This window comes from Trachemys scripta, chromosome 15 (assembly GCF_013100865.1).
Source record: "Trachemys scripta elegans isolate TJP31775 chromosome 15, CAS_Tse_1.0, whole genome shotgun sequence".
NCBI classification, from domain to species: domain Eukaryota; kingdom Metazoa; phylum Chordata; order Testudines; family Emydidae; genus Trachemys; species Trachemys scripta.
In genome coordinates, this window is record NC_048312.1 from 7,004,852 (window position 1) to 7,017,966 (window position 13,115).

At 42.4% G+C, this 13,115-nt stretch overlaps 1 protein-coding gene across 2 annotated transcripts in view; it reads left to right on the forward strand.

Annotated features, from left to right (window-relative positions):
* The window catches only part of KDM2B (lysine demethylase 2B), a 170,058-nt gene that overhangs the window by 19,094 nt on the left and 137,849 nt on the right, over positions 1–13,115 (forward strand). For both annotated transcript variants that reach the window (XM_034790646.1, XM_034790644.1), the window contains exon 4: positions 7,802–7,848. In XM_034790646.1, coding sequence (XP_034646537.1) covers positions 7,802–7,848 — 47 coding nt within the window. The remainder of the gene's footprint in view (positions 1–7,801; positions 7,849–13,115) is intronic.

Here is a 13,115-nt window from a genome sequence, read left to right on the forward strand (position 1 = left end):
GGAGCATGTGTGCCCTAGTCTGCTGTGATGAGCTTAGTCTCCACCAGCCAGACTTGACTAGCCAGTTTCTCTGACCCTTACCAGCTACTGATATCATTCTAGTATCTCTTTCCTTTTCTAGTGGAAAGGCACTTGGCTAACTGATGCTGTATTTTATTTCCCCCTCCTACAACACTAAGCACATCATGTGTGCAGCTTCTGCCAACAGATGGAATTCACAGTCAGAGGTTGTTAGAGTAAAGAACTGGGGCTAGATTTTTAAAGAGTCTAGGTAATTTTTTGATGTGTAAATAGGCACAAATCAAATCTGATAGATTAGGGCCTAAATGGAGGGGTCTGGAAGGGAATCCCCACTGGACATTTGGTCAGGTGTATTGATTTGCCTCTTATGGGAAATCCCAAGTTCTAATATAATTTTTTATTAAAATGTGCATTGATTTACACGTTATCTTGAAATAGAATTTCTTGAAGGAAGTATAAATATGTACTTGGGATTGACTGCCTTTTGGTCAAAAGAATGTTAGAAATGCAATTTATATTAATTTCCAGTGCTAGGAGTGAGATACACAAGTACATTTTTGTTATTTTGTATTCTGTGGAATAATATAATTCCATCTCATCTAAATTTGCACTTCTAAGTATATATATTTATTTTTGCCAAGAGTAGTTGGTATGTGATATGTTTATATATATATATATATATATATATAAACATACAAAAAATTGCATTAAAATACTGTGTGATCATGTAATTAAAAGCTGTATTATAATGCATATGTACAAGAGGGCCAAATTAGGGTTGCACAGGCACCTTGATTCTGGCATTTCCTAATTTTTGAGTGATTGACTTTGCGACCTTAATACTCTTTTAATGTAAGCGTGTGTGTGTGTGTGTAATTTCCTAGGTTTAAAAAAAACCAAGTAATAAAAACAGAAATTCCATCAGGTGGCATCATATTAACACCGACATGGGTCTTGTCAGGGTTAGAATCTTTAGATCACCACACAGACCTCTCCCACTTTAGCTAATGAAGTCATTTATAGCAGTAGTAGGTTGTCATTCTTTATTTAAACCAGCACTAGAGGAGGATAGGACACTTCACCTTGGGTTTCACAGATATTTGCTGTAAGCAGAGGAATGGTGAGACTCAAGAATTTTGGATTCCAGTCCGTGCTCTGGAGTGGAGTGGGCTGTAGTGGGCACAGACTCTTCTGGTCTATCTTCTTAAGTCAGACTCCTGCCATGTCCCTGTCCCTGTCCTGTCTCTTTCCCACTTCTGGCTTGTCCTCCAGATTGAATGTTTGGGGAATTTAGCTACTGAAATCTAAGGAGTCTCTACTGAGCATTTACCAAACTGTAATTGTTTTTCAAAGTCTTGTAACTAACGGCCAAATTTGAGGAAATTTTCACAGCAGCAGAAAAAGAAACATTTCTGAACAAAGGCCAGATTTCAAGTCCCTGCTCCAAAGCATGGGGGCACAAGACCTTAAAAAAAAAAAAAAAAAAAGTCAACAGGATTTACATATTTTTCCCTAGCCTCCTTCTCAGAAATGGCTTAACCATTTGGACTTAAGTTATCCAGAAAGATTCAGCCTGAGGCAGAGACCCCGCATGGAAAATTTCAACCAAAACAGTTAAAGTTCAACAAAGTTATAAGCAACTGAAAACAGCATCTTATAATGGGAAGTAAGCAACTGAAAACAGCATCTTATAATGGGAAGTATTGGCAACATTAATAATTGCCAGCCTTGTCTGTAATTCCAAAATATTTTTTACAAGATTAGAGTCAAGATTTTAGCCCCAGTGTCTTCACCCAATTCACATTTAGATAAACACATTTGTTGATCTACATTCTCCCTGCAGTTTCAAATGATACAGTGTTATTTACTTCCTGTCCCAAACGCTTGTGTCGCATTGCTGTATCTTGCCCCAGAGGGGCTGCTTTTTAATAGTTTGGTAGATGAAATGATCCCTATTTGCAGTATGCCAAACACTTTGAGATGAAAAGAGATTTGTGTGTGTATGTATCATTTGTTAATACTCTACACACTGTATACAATAGTTTTAGATCTATGTGACATTTAGAAATAGTTGTTGCTATGTACTTCCAATTCTGTTTGCTGTTAAACCGTCAGCTTGCATGTTTGTGGCTGGCAGATCTACAAAGGGTATTTGAACAATTCTGTTGCCATGTATGGTCGTCCTCTTGAAGAGCAGGAAGTGTCGTAATTGATGAGGAGATTATTAAGAATGAAAGTAAAGTTAGTCTCTAAGGTGCCACAAGTACTCCTATTCTTTTTTTAAAATTACCTTGGTGCTTTTCCATCTCATATTTCCAACCAGGATGAGCTGTTATTTCTAGTGGTCAGAAGCAGGAAATACAAGTCATGATCTTTTAGCAGCCGTTGTCTTCCTTAGGGAGTTATTTGGAACAATTTGACACTCCCATGATCATTGGCAGTTGTAAGATGATTGTAAGTTGGAGAGATGGTGCTGTCTGAAAAGACATATTGTCTCTTTTAACCATCTGGCAATCATACCCACATTGTGCTGTAATTAATCAGAATTCACAAGCTAACCAGCCTTGGCCCAGGTCAGTACATGAATTGGAGACCTTTCTAAGGGCTGGTCTAGACTGGGGGGCGGGATTAATCTAAGATACGCATCTTCAGCTAGCTGAAGTCGACGTATCTTAGATCAACTTACCTCCCGTCCTCATGGTGCGGGATTGATGGCCGCAGCTCCCCCGTCGATTCTGTTTCCGCCTCTTGCGCTGGTGGAGTTTCGGCGTCGACGGAGAGTGCGTTCGGGGATCGATTTATCGCGTCTAGATGAGTCGCGATAAATCGATCCCCAATAGATCGATTGCTACCCGCCGATCCGGCAGGTAATGAAGACGTACCCTAAGGAACACCTATAGCGTTTCTTGAATGCGGCCACTGTGGCCGCATGTGGCTACCAGGGGCTTTTCTTGCGGCCACAGACTCCTGGGTGATGATAGGGGTGGGGGGAAGCAGTGGCCCCTCCCCCAGGGCCTGGTCCCTACCCCCTTCTGGAGCCCCAAACACTGTAGGAGCAGGGAACAGTATGTGTTCTCCATCTTCCCAGGGGCGGTGGCGCTTGGGCTTCAGCCCTGGGGTGGTGGGCGGCAGGCTCTAGCCATGCAGCTGCCAGGCTTCAGGCTTTGGCCCTGGGATCGCCTTCCCATGTTGCCTCTGACCCCACTGCCTCCTCCAGTCCCTAGCTGTGCAACGGGACCCCAGGCTCCAGCCTCAGGCTCACCCCCCAACATTGCCCTGACTACCACTGCATCCTCCAGTCCCTAGCTGTGCAGCGGGACCCCAAGCTCCAGCCCCAGGCTCACCCCCCAACATTGCCCTGACTACCACTGCATCCTCCAGCCCTGTGAAAAGTGATATTAACAAATATACGACTATCAATTTTCACAGTAGCAGGCTTACTAGCTAGCAAGTCTGAAAACAACAACAACCAAAAAAACAAAACATGCAAAGCATATTATATGTGTTTCTATTCTGTTTAGGTCCAGTAAAGAATAGAGACAACTGTACATTATTTTTATTATTGAGTCTGCAAAACCCTACATAAATAAATTACAATGTATATTTGCATATTTATTTGTTTTTCCTAAAATTAATTAAGTGTTTTAGGAAAAATTGTCAGAGTGGCCTCCAGCAAAAGTTGTAAAAAGCAACAGAGGGTCCTGTGGCACCTTTAAGACTAACAGAAGTATTGGAGCATAAGCTTTCGTGGGTGAATGCCCACTTCATCAGACGCAAGTAATGGAAATTTCCAGAGGCAGGTATAAATCAGTGTGGAGATAACGAGGTTAGTTCAATCAGGGAGGGGGAGGTGCTCTGCTAGCAGTTGAGGTGTGAACACCAAGGGAGGAGAAACTGCTTCTGTAGTTGGATAGCCATTCACAGTCTTTGTTTAATCCTGATCTGATGGTGTCAAATTTGCAAATGAACTGGAGCTCAGCAGTTTCTCTTTGGAGTCTGGTCCTGAAGTTTTTTTGCTGTAAGATGACTACCTTGACATCTGCTATTGTGTGGCCAGGGAGGTTGAAGTGTTCTCCTACAGGTTTTTGTATATTGCCATTCCTGATATCTGACTTGTGTCTATTTATCCTCTTGTGTAGTTACTGTCCAGTTTGGCCAATGTACATAGCAGAGGCGCATTGCTCGCACATGATGGCATATATAACACTGGTGGACATGCAGGTGAATGAGCCGGTGATATAGTAGGTGATCTGGTTAGGTTCTGTGATGGTGTTGCTGGTATAGATATGTGGACAGAGTTGGCATCGAGGTTTGTTGCATGGGTTGGTTCCTGAGTTAGAGTTGTTATGGTGCGGTGCGTGGTTGCTGGTGAGAATATGCTTAAGGTTGGCGGGTTGTCTGTGGGCGAGGACTGGCCTGCCTCCCAAGGTCTGTGAAAGTGAGGGATCATTGTCCAGGATTGGTTGTAGATCACTGATGATGCGTTGGAGAGGTTTAAGCTGAGGACTGTAGGTGATGGCCAGTGGAGTTCTGTTGGTTTCTTTTTTGGGCCTGTCTTGTAGCAGGAGGCTTCTGGGTACACGTCTGGCTCTGTTGATTTGTTTCTTTATTTCCTTGTGTGGGTATCGTAGTTTTGAGAATGCTTGGTGAAGATCTTGTAGGTGTTGGTCTCTGTCTGAGGGGTTGGAGCAGATGCGGTTGTACCTCAGCGCTTGGCTGTAGATGATGGATCGTGTGGTGTGTCCGGAGTGGAAGCTGGAGGCATGAAGGTAGGAGTAGCGGTCGGTGGGTTTTCGGTATAGGGTGGTGTTAACGTGGCCATCGCTTATTTGTATTGTGGTGTCTAGGAAGTGGACCTCCCGTATAGATTGGTCCAGGCTGAGGTTGATGTTGGGGTGGAAGCTGTTGAAATCATGGTGGAATTCTTCCAGGATCTCCTTCCATGGGTCCAGATTATGAAGATGTCATCAATGTAGCATAGGTAGAGAAGGGGCGTGAGTGGACGAGAGCTGAGGAAGCGTTGTTCCAGGTCAGCCATAAAAATGTTGGCATATTGCGGGTGCCCATGGCGGTGCCACTGGTCTGGAGGTATATATTGCCACCAAATTTGGAATAATTGTGCGTGAGGATAAAGTAGTAACCCTCACATAAAGGGTAAAATGAAAGACAGACCATTTCAGATGATGACTGGAGCCATATCAGTATAGAAACAAAGACTGAAGGGCTAGCCAACTACAGAAGCAGTTTCTCCTCCCTTGGTGTTCACGCCTCAACTGCTAGCAGAGCACCTCACCCTCCCTGATTGAACTAACCTTGTTATCTCCATACTGATTTATACCTGCCTCTGGAGATTTCCATTACTTGCGTCTGATGAAGTGGGCATTCACCCACGAAAGCTTATGCTCCAATACTTCTTTTAGTCTTAAAGGTGCCACAGGACCCTCTTTGCTTTTTACAGATTCAGACTAACAAGGCTACCCCTCTGTTACTCAGCAAGAGTTGGTGGCCATACTCTGAGGTCACCAAAAATTTGTTGTGAGAACCCTTGAAGGTGCTTCAGGAAGAAATATTAATGACTGATAGCTGGTACTCTACTCTGTGCATCTATATCAATACACATCATATTATTTAGGTACTGTTTTGTTGGAGGTGACATGTTTTGTATGAAACAGAAAACTGAAACTGAACACTTACGGTCAGTAAAGATCCCAAGGATCGTATTTTATGTTGGCGTTTTAACCCTAATGTTAGGCCAAATTCAAAGTCAGGTAATTACATTCTGCCTCCCTAATTTCTCCTGCAGTTTCAGCTGGATACGGTAGTCTTCTCTCTCTGCTCTAAACTGTTGTATAGTGTTTCTGTACAACTGTGGTCTACCCTAGGAATGGCTTCATTTTGGTGTTAGGAAAAGGGATCCTTATATATCCCTTACCAAACTCATATGGTTGTGTGAGTTTTGTTAACTCGGGCCATGTCTACAGCTGTGCTGATGTAAGAGCGCTTGTGTAGCCGTGTTATGTCAAGAGGGGAGAGCTCTCACGTCGACATAATAAAACCAGCTAAATGAGCGGCGGTAGCTATGCACACAAGCATTTATGCCGGCAAAATTTATGTCGCTCAGGGGTGTGTTTTTTTCATGCCCCCGAGTGACAAAAGTTTTGCCGACAGAAGCGCCAGTGTGGACAGCGCTATGTCGGCGAGAGATGCTCTCCCACCAACATAGTTACCGCCGCTCATTGCGGGTGGTTTAATTATGCCAGTGGGAAAGCTCTCTCCTGTTGCCATAGAGTGGCTAAACGTGAGACCTTATAGCGGCACAGCTGCAGCAGTGCCACTATAAGGTCTCTAGTGTAGACATGGCCTCAATGCTTTTGAAGCACTTTGAGATCCTCTTTTACAAGCTGCAGTATAAATGAAAAGGATATTGCAAAGAAAAAGTAGCTGTTCTGTCCCTCCACCCAACCCCATTGTTGACATTCTGGATTTCTAATCAGACTTGACAAATGGATGGTATTTACTGATGGCACAGACGGTGCTGGAAGTCCGAGGAGCTGCAATTTGTGCCACAGTGCAGGAGTAAATCAGTCGTAATTGTGCAAGGGCTGAGCATAGCATCTATGGTGGGTGGAATAGGAGGGAAAAGGGTATGTTTGGAGCAGCAGGGATTTCTGCTTCTGTGGCAGCATATCAAAGCTTACAGAGGGAGGTATAAGCAGTCAGTGGAGGTGGTGTAAATTAAAGCTAGACTTCCCAAATATAAATCTAGCATGAAGTGGGCTCCACAAAATTGACCACTCACTTTGCATTCAGCACTGTGGAATTCTCACTCTGGCACATGACATGGTCAGGAGTTGTAGAGAATAACAAACCAACTCTAGGTGTCCTCTCCAAAGTACTGAGCATATAGTTTCATTTTGAAGGGAAGGAAGGTATTCCTCTACCTTGTCTGTTTCCTTAAGTACTACTCACTTGTGCTAGGGCAGTAGGAGTTCTCAGCAGATTGGATTTGCCCACTTGCCTCTTCGTCAGGCTTGTCTTTTATTTTATTTGTTTGTGTATGATGATTTATACAAATACTAAAAAGGGCACCCATCCATATGCTCTAGGTGCCTTATATCTACAGTATTTCTATGTTGTGGTCAAGCGCACTAGTTTAAAATAGTCACCTCAAATCCCCTTTGTCCTTAAACAGTTCTCCTCTTCCCCATTTTCAAGTGGTTGGGTAAAAATCTGAGCCTTGCAAATGACCCAATCTGATAACCTTCAGGGTTCTGTTTCAGACAAGGGAGATAGCTGTGGAATTCACTATGGGGCCCTTGCAGAGAGAATGCAAATCACAGGAACAAAAAGATAACACTTACCTCATGGGGATATTGTGAGCGCTAATTGTTTGCAAAGTGCTTGAGATGGTCAACTGGAAGGTGCAATAGAAGTGTAGATTTTGTCAAAAGACCTGACCACATGTAATTGCTGCTAGCAGGATTCTATCGCAGACTCCCCACTTGTGAACAAAGACAGTTTTTTGGTACTAGTGCTAACCAAACTAACCTTGAAAAGCCAATAATATGTCTTGATATCACTCCCTGTCTTCCCCCCTCAAAAAAACCAACAAAATCTGGCCACATTGCTCAGAGAAACCATGCTTGATCCCTGCTAATAATAACCATGTGTATTGCAATATCCACAAATAACACCATAATCTTATTTCTATTTTATCCTCGTAAAGAAAATGTGGTCATACTTTGATAGCATTTAATGTTGCTTTTTTTGCTAATTATAGAATGCCAGACCGGGATTTCACTGTCAGAGATGTGAAGCTATTAGTGGGTAAGTTGTTTTGAATTTACTGAACTAACTCTATATAGTTCAGTATTGATTTTAAATATTAACTTGGTGTAAGTGCCCAGATATGTTTGTAGACACGTGATAACTCACAGAATCTAGGAGGAGGAATGGAGAAGCAGTTCATAAATGAAAAAGGAGAAAAACCTTATTAGCAATTGTGCTGACCAAGCTGTGAACCACATGCTGTATAAATGTCCTCTTGAAAGTAAGGTGAATGCTTTACACTAATGGGTATCAGATACCTGTCCTGCCACTCAAATGGCACCAGTAATTAACTGCAAATACATTTTTATCTTGCTATGTTTATTTATGCATCCGAAGAAGTGGGATGTAGCCCACGAAAGCTTATGCTCAAATAAATTTGTTAGTCTCTAAGGTGCCACAAGTACTCCTATTTTTATCTTGGTTTCAGAGTAGCAGCCGTGTTAGTCTGTATCTGCAAAAACAACAGGAGTACTTGCGGCACCTGGGCTGTAGCCCACGAAAGCTTATGCTCAAATAAATTTGTTAGTCTCTAAGGCCTGGTCCACACTAACCCCCCATTTCGAACTAAGATACGCAACTTCAGCTACGTGAATAACGTAGCTGAAGTCGAAGTACCTTAGTTCGAACTTACCGCGGGTCCAGACGCGGCAGGCAGGCTCCCACGTCGACTCCGCGTACTCCTCTCGCGGAGCAGGAGTACCGGCATCGACGGCGAGCACTTCCAGGATTGATCCCAGAAGATGGATTGCTTACCGCCAGACCCGGAGGTAAGTATAGACCTACCCTAAAGTGCGACAAGTACTCCTGTTATTTGGAAAGCAACAGTTTCACTTGTTGAGCTTGTAGCTGTGATTGGTTGAGGAACTGTTTTTTTTTTTAAAGCACGGTGATAGCCAAATCACCTTGTGCTGTGAACTCCTCATAAGCTTATCCAGGGTTAGGCTGGGTCAGTGATTTGATGGGAATTCTCTAAGGGCTTGTCTATACTTACCGCGCTGGTTCGGCGGCAGGCAATCGAACTTCTGGGTTCGATTTATCGCGTCTAGTCTGGACGCGATAAATCGAACTCAGAAGTGCTCCCCGTCGACTCCGGTAATCCTGCTCGCCGCGAGGAGTACGCGGAGTCGACGGGGGAGCCTGCCTGCCGGGTCTGGACGGGGGTAAGTTCGAACTAAGGTATGTCGACTTCAGCTACGTTATTCACGTAGCTGAAGTTGCGTACCTTAGTTCGATTTGGGGGTTTAGTGTAGACCAAGCCTAAGAGAGATCAAGTGAAAAAGCTTAATGAAATAGCTTTGGTGATTTGATAGGTGGCACTTTCCCTCTGAATCAGTATTGAATTAGTGCCCTCTGACTGTCTTCAAGGATGCTGCACTGCTAGAGTAGGGTTACCAACTGTCTAATCGTGCAAATCCAAAGATCCTTGCCCTGTCCCCGTTCTGCCCCTTCCCTGAGGCCAAGCCCTGTACCACCCCTTCTCCAAGGCCCCACCCCTGCTCACTTCACCCCCTCCCCGTCGTGCACTCTCCCACACCCTCACTCACTTTCACCAGGCTGGGATAGGGGGTTGGAGTGTGGGAGGGGATGCGGGCTCTGGGAGGGAGTTTGGGTGTGAGCTCTAGGCTGGGGCAGGGGGTTGGGGTGCATCAGGTGGTTGGTGCTTACCTCGGTCAGCTCCCGAAAGCAACTGGCACATCCCTCTTGCAGTGGCTCCTAGGCGGGGGGTGAGGTGGGAGGGGCTGCAGTTTCCAGCCAATGGGAACTGCGGACTCAGCACTTGGGGCAGGGGCAGCGCGCAGAGACCCCCTGCCCCCACAGTGGCCACAGGGACAGTGCTGGCCATGTCTGGGAGTGGCATGGAGCCAAGGCAGGTAATGGAGCCTGCCTTAGCCCCACTGCTGTGCCAGACTGTTAGCACCCTAAATCTCCCGGAGATAGAGCGTGATTCTAGGAGACTCCAGGCGAAACCGGGAGGGTTGGCAACCCTAAGCTAGAGGTGCTGCCTTTTGAATGAAACAAAAAACCAAGATCCCTGTTGTTATTAACAATTCCATGGCAATTTTTATAAATTGGTCTAATAAAAGATATTACCTCACCCATGTTACCTCACCTCCAACCCTGATATTCTATGATTCTATGTTGTCTCTAATATCTTGGGACCAACATGGCTACAACAACACTGCCTACATATAAGCTAGATAATTATGTGTTATCTAAATCCCCCTGCAATTTAAGAGAGATATGTTATTCTTTACTTCCTGTCCTAAATTATTACATAGTGATACTTTATTCTGTTAAACAGTTGTTGTGTTTTATCCCAGAGTTGCTGTATTTCAGTGGAGGGTAGAGTGGTCACATAGCTATAATACCTCACAGGGATGGTTCATATTCTGAAATATTAATTATTGTTAGTTATTAATTATTTCTATTGAAGTGGTGCCATAAGACCCCACATTTTAAATCAGTTTAATAAATACTTTACCCCAGAATGCACATTTGCAAAATTACTTTTGAGCTAAACAATAAGAATATAAAATCTAAAACGAGAAAAGAATCTAACCTATTTAAAGAGAGAGAGAGAGAGGCTTCAGTTTTCCTATCTACCAAGTAGAGAGTAACCCCTGCTTTACAAGCAAAACTTCATTGTGTCAATTAATTACGATTTATAAAGGGCTTTGAGATCCCTCTGTATAGAAAACACTGTAAGTGGAGTGGGAAGTATTATTTTGATGGCTTTATTAGAGCACATCCATGGTCTATGCATTGTGAGAATAAAATAGGAAACATGAAATCATATAAGAGAATGAGGGAGCTCTTCTTAATCTCATATTACTTAGACTGTAAGTTCTTTGGGGGCAGAGATTGTCTGTCTTTTTGTTCTGTTTGTACAGTGCCTAGTATGACATGATATTAATCCGTGACTGGGATTCTGGTTCTACAATAATACAAATAATAAATAATATTATTTATTATTTGCTGAGAAAATCCACACTTCTGAGGTTGTACATAGTTGAATCTCTTCTTTGGAGGTCAGAGGCTTAAAGCAGGTGACTTCTGTTAATGCTAGTTGGTTGAACCCCAGAATAATGTTTTGTGGATTTACACCAGAGCTTCTAATCTGCCATTACTCTGTCTGAAACTGGTGAAGCCACTGAACTGGTTATGTGTAGAAGTTTTGGGAGCAGTGTAGTTGTTGCATAACAGACTGTTACGTAGGAAAAACAATGTAAGTGGGAGAGTTGTCTCTTCCCCAAGATTGATGTCTTTGGAAATGTTAGCAGGCAGAAATTCTTGTTTATATTGGCCAGGAACATTAGCGTGAGAATGAATAGTAAAGCAGGAGGATGTTTACAAATAATGTTCCATTTTGTAAATTAATGGAATGGGAATAAAAATAATAGTCAGTTTGAGAATAACTGACTTCTGGTGTGAGAAATATGAAATTTCTCACAATTGGGTGGAGTGGTCTCTGTATATACACCAAGCCAAACTTGGAATATTATGTAGTAATCCTGTTATTATATTTGGATAAGCTCCTTCTACAAATCCCAAGCCTAACCTATAATTTGGTCAATAACATTGTCTCCTATTGTTTGATTTTTTGGTATCACAGGTGGAAACTTGATTTAAAAAAATTCCATCTAAAAATGTTTGGGGAATCCACATGTCTGCAGCTCACTTCTATCAATTCAAATTTTTATGGCATTCAGCATCCATCACAGTAATATCTGAGTGCCTTACAATGCATGCAGGTCCACATTCAGGCCTGGTGGAAACCGGTGCAACTCCACTGACTGTGGCTAATTTCTGAAATGTGTATGAATAACCTCAGAAAGTTCTAAGCTTGTGGTTTTCAAACTTTTGAATTGGTGACCCCTCTCACAAAGCAAGCTTCTGAGTGCGACCTCCCTTATAAATTAAAAACACTTTTTTGATATTTAACACTTACAAATGCTGGAGGCGAAGCGGGTCTTGGGGGTGGAGGTTGACAGTTCGTGACCCCCCTCCCACGTAATAACCTCGCAACCCGCTGAGCAGTCATGACCCCCAGTTTGAGAACCCCTGTTCTAAGCTGTAGTTGAGTGCGATTTATACGAAATACTGTTTCAACTAATTTATCCAAGATTTTTGGCTTAGTGTGTATGGTGTATTTTCACATAAGATCTTAAAAAACTGAGTTCCTGTCTGCTCTATGTGAGAATTAAAGACCCATGGAACTTTTTAGAGTTGGTGTGTCCCTATGTCTTTGGCAAAAATCCCCCACCCTTGTGAACTTAGAGGTGATTGCATTTCAGTAATACTGTGTGTACAAAACTTGTGAATTGCCTGGGGGAGCCTTCAGGATAAAAGGATGAGAAAAATTATTCATATCTTTGTCATAAGAATATTTTGAAAAGACACTGGGTAACATTTTTCAGAGCACCTAAAATAAATCACATTGAGCATTAATGGGATTTTGGTTCCTAAATGTCTTAAATTCTTTTGAAAATCATGCCCTCCTGTTGATTTAAAAATCTTATGTTGTTATAAAGAAACTTCTTTACCTTCCTTACTAATAACTCCTACGGTTGGGATTTCCAAAGGGACCTAGAAGAGTTAAGTGCCTCAATCCCAGAGAAATTAATGGATTTGGGTGTCTAACCCCTTTAAATCCCTTTTAAAATCCCAGCCTAAAGTATTAAAAGAGAATTTTAAAAATCCAGTTGACTTGTCACTATTTTTGCTTCTTGTTTATTCTTTGCATTTCTCCCTTCTGAATGACAGGGAAGCTAGTGTCACTCTTGTTTATAGCCATTGTCACTTCTGGTACATAATGTTGCAATATTTGCATTTCATTGTTTCCTTTTTTTTAAAACAACTGTGTTCAGTGGAATCTTAAAAAAATACTGTGGAAATATTATTATTGTTTCTGGTCTTTAGAAAAGTGTTATAACAAAATGTAATTTTTGTCCCCAATTTGACAGTTTTGACATTTGTCTAGAGACAGTGTGTGTGTCTATGTGTGTCTGTGTATATATAAATATTACAATTTTACTTTCAAAGACTGACCACTTTAAATTAGAGAATTATAGTTCTAACTAAATATATTTGACTACTAACTCCAAATGAATGACATCTCAGATACTCTTTAAACCTGAAGGCAGTGGATTAATTTCAGTGTTTGGAATTTGTCTGATCTGTGAAGTGGCTGTGAGCCAAGAATACAAATGGAGAGAGGGATAAAAACAATTGGCCTACTTAGGAACTTCAGACAATACTTAAAA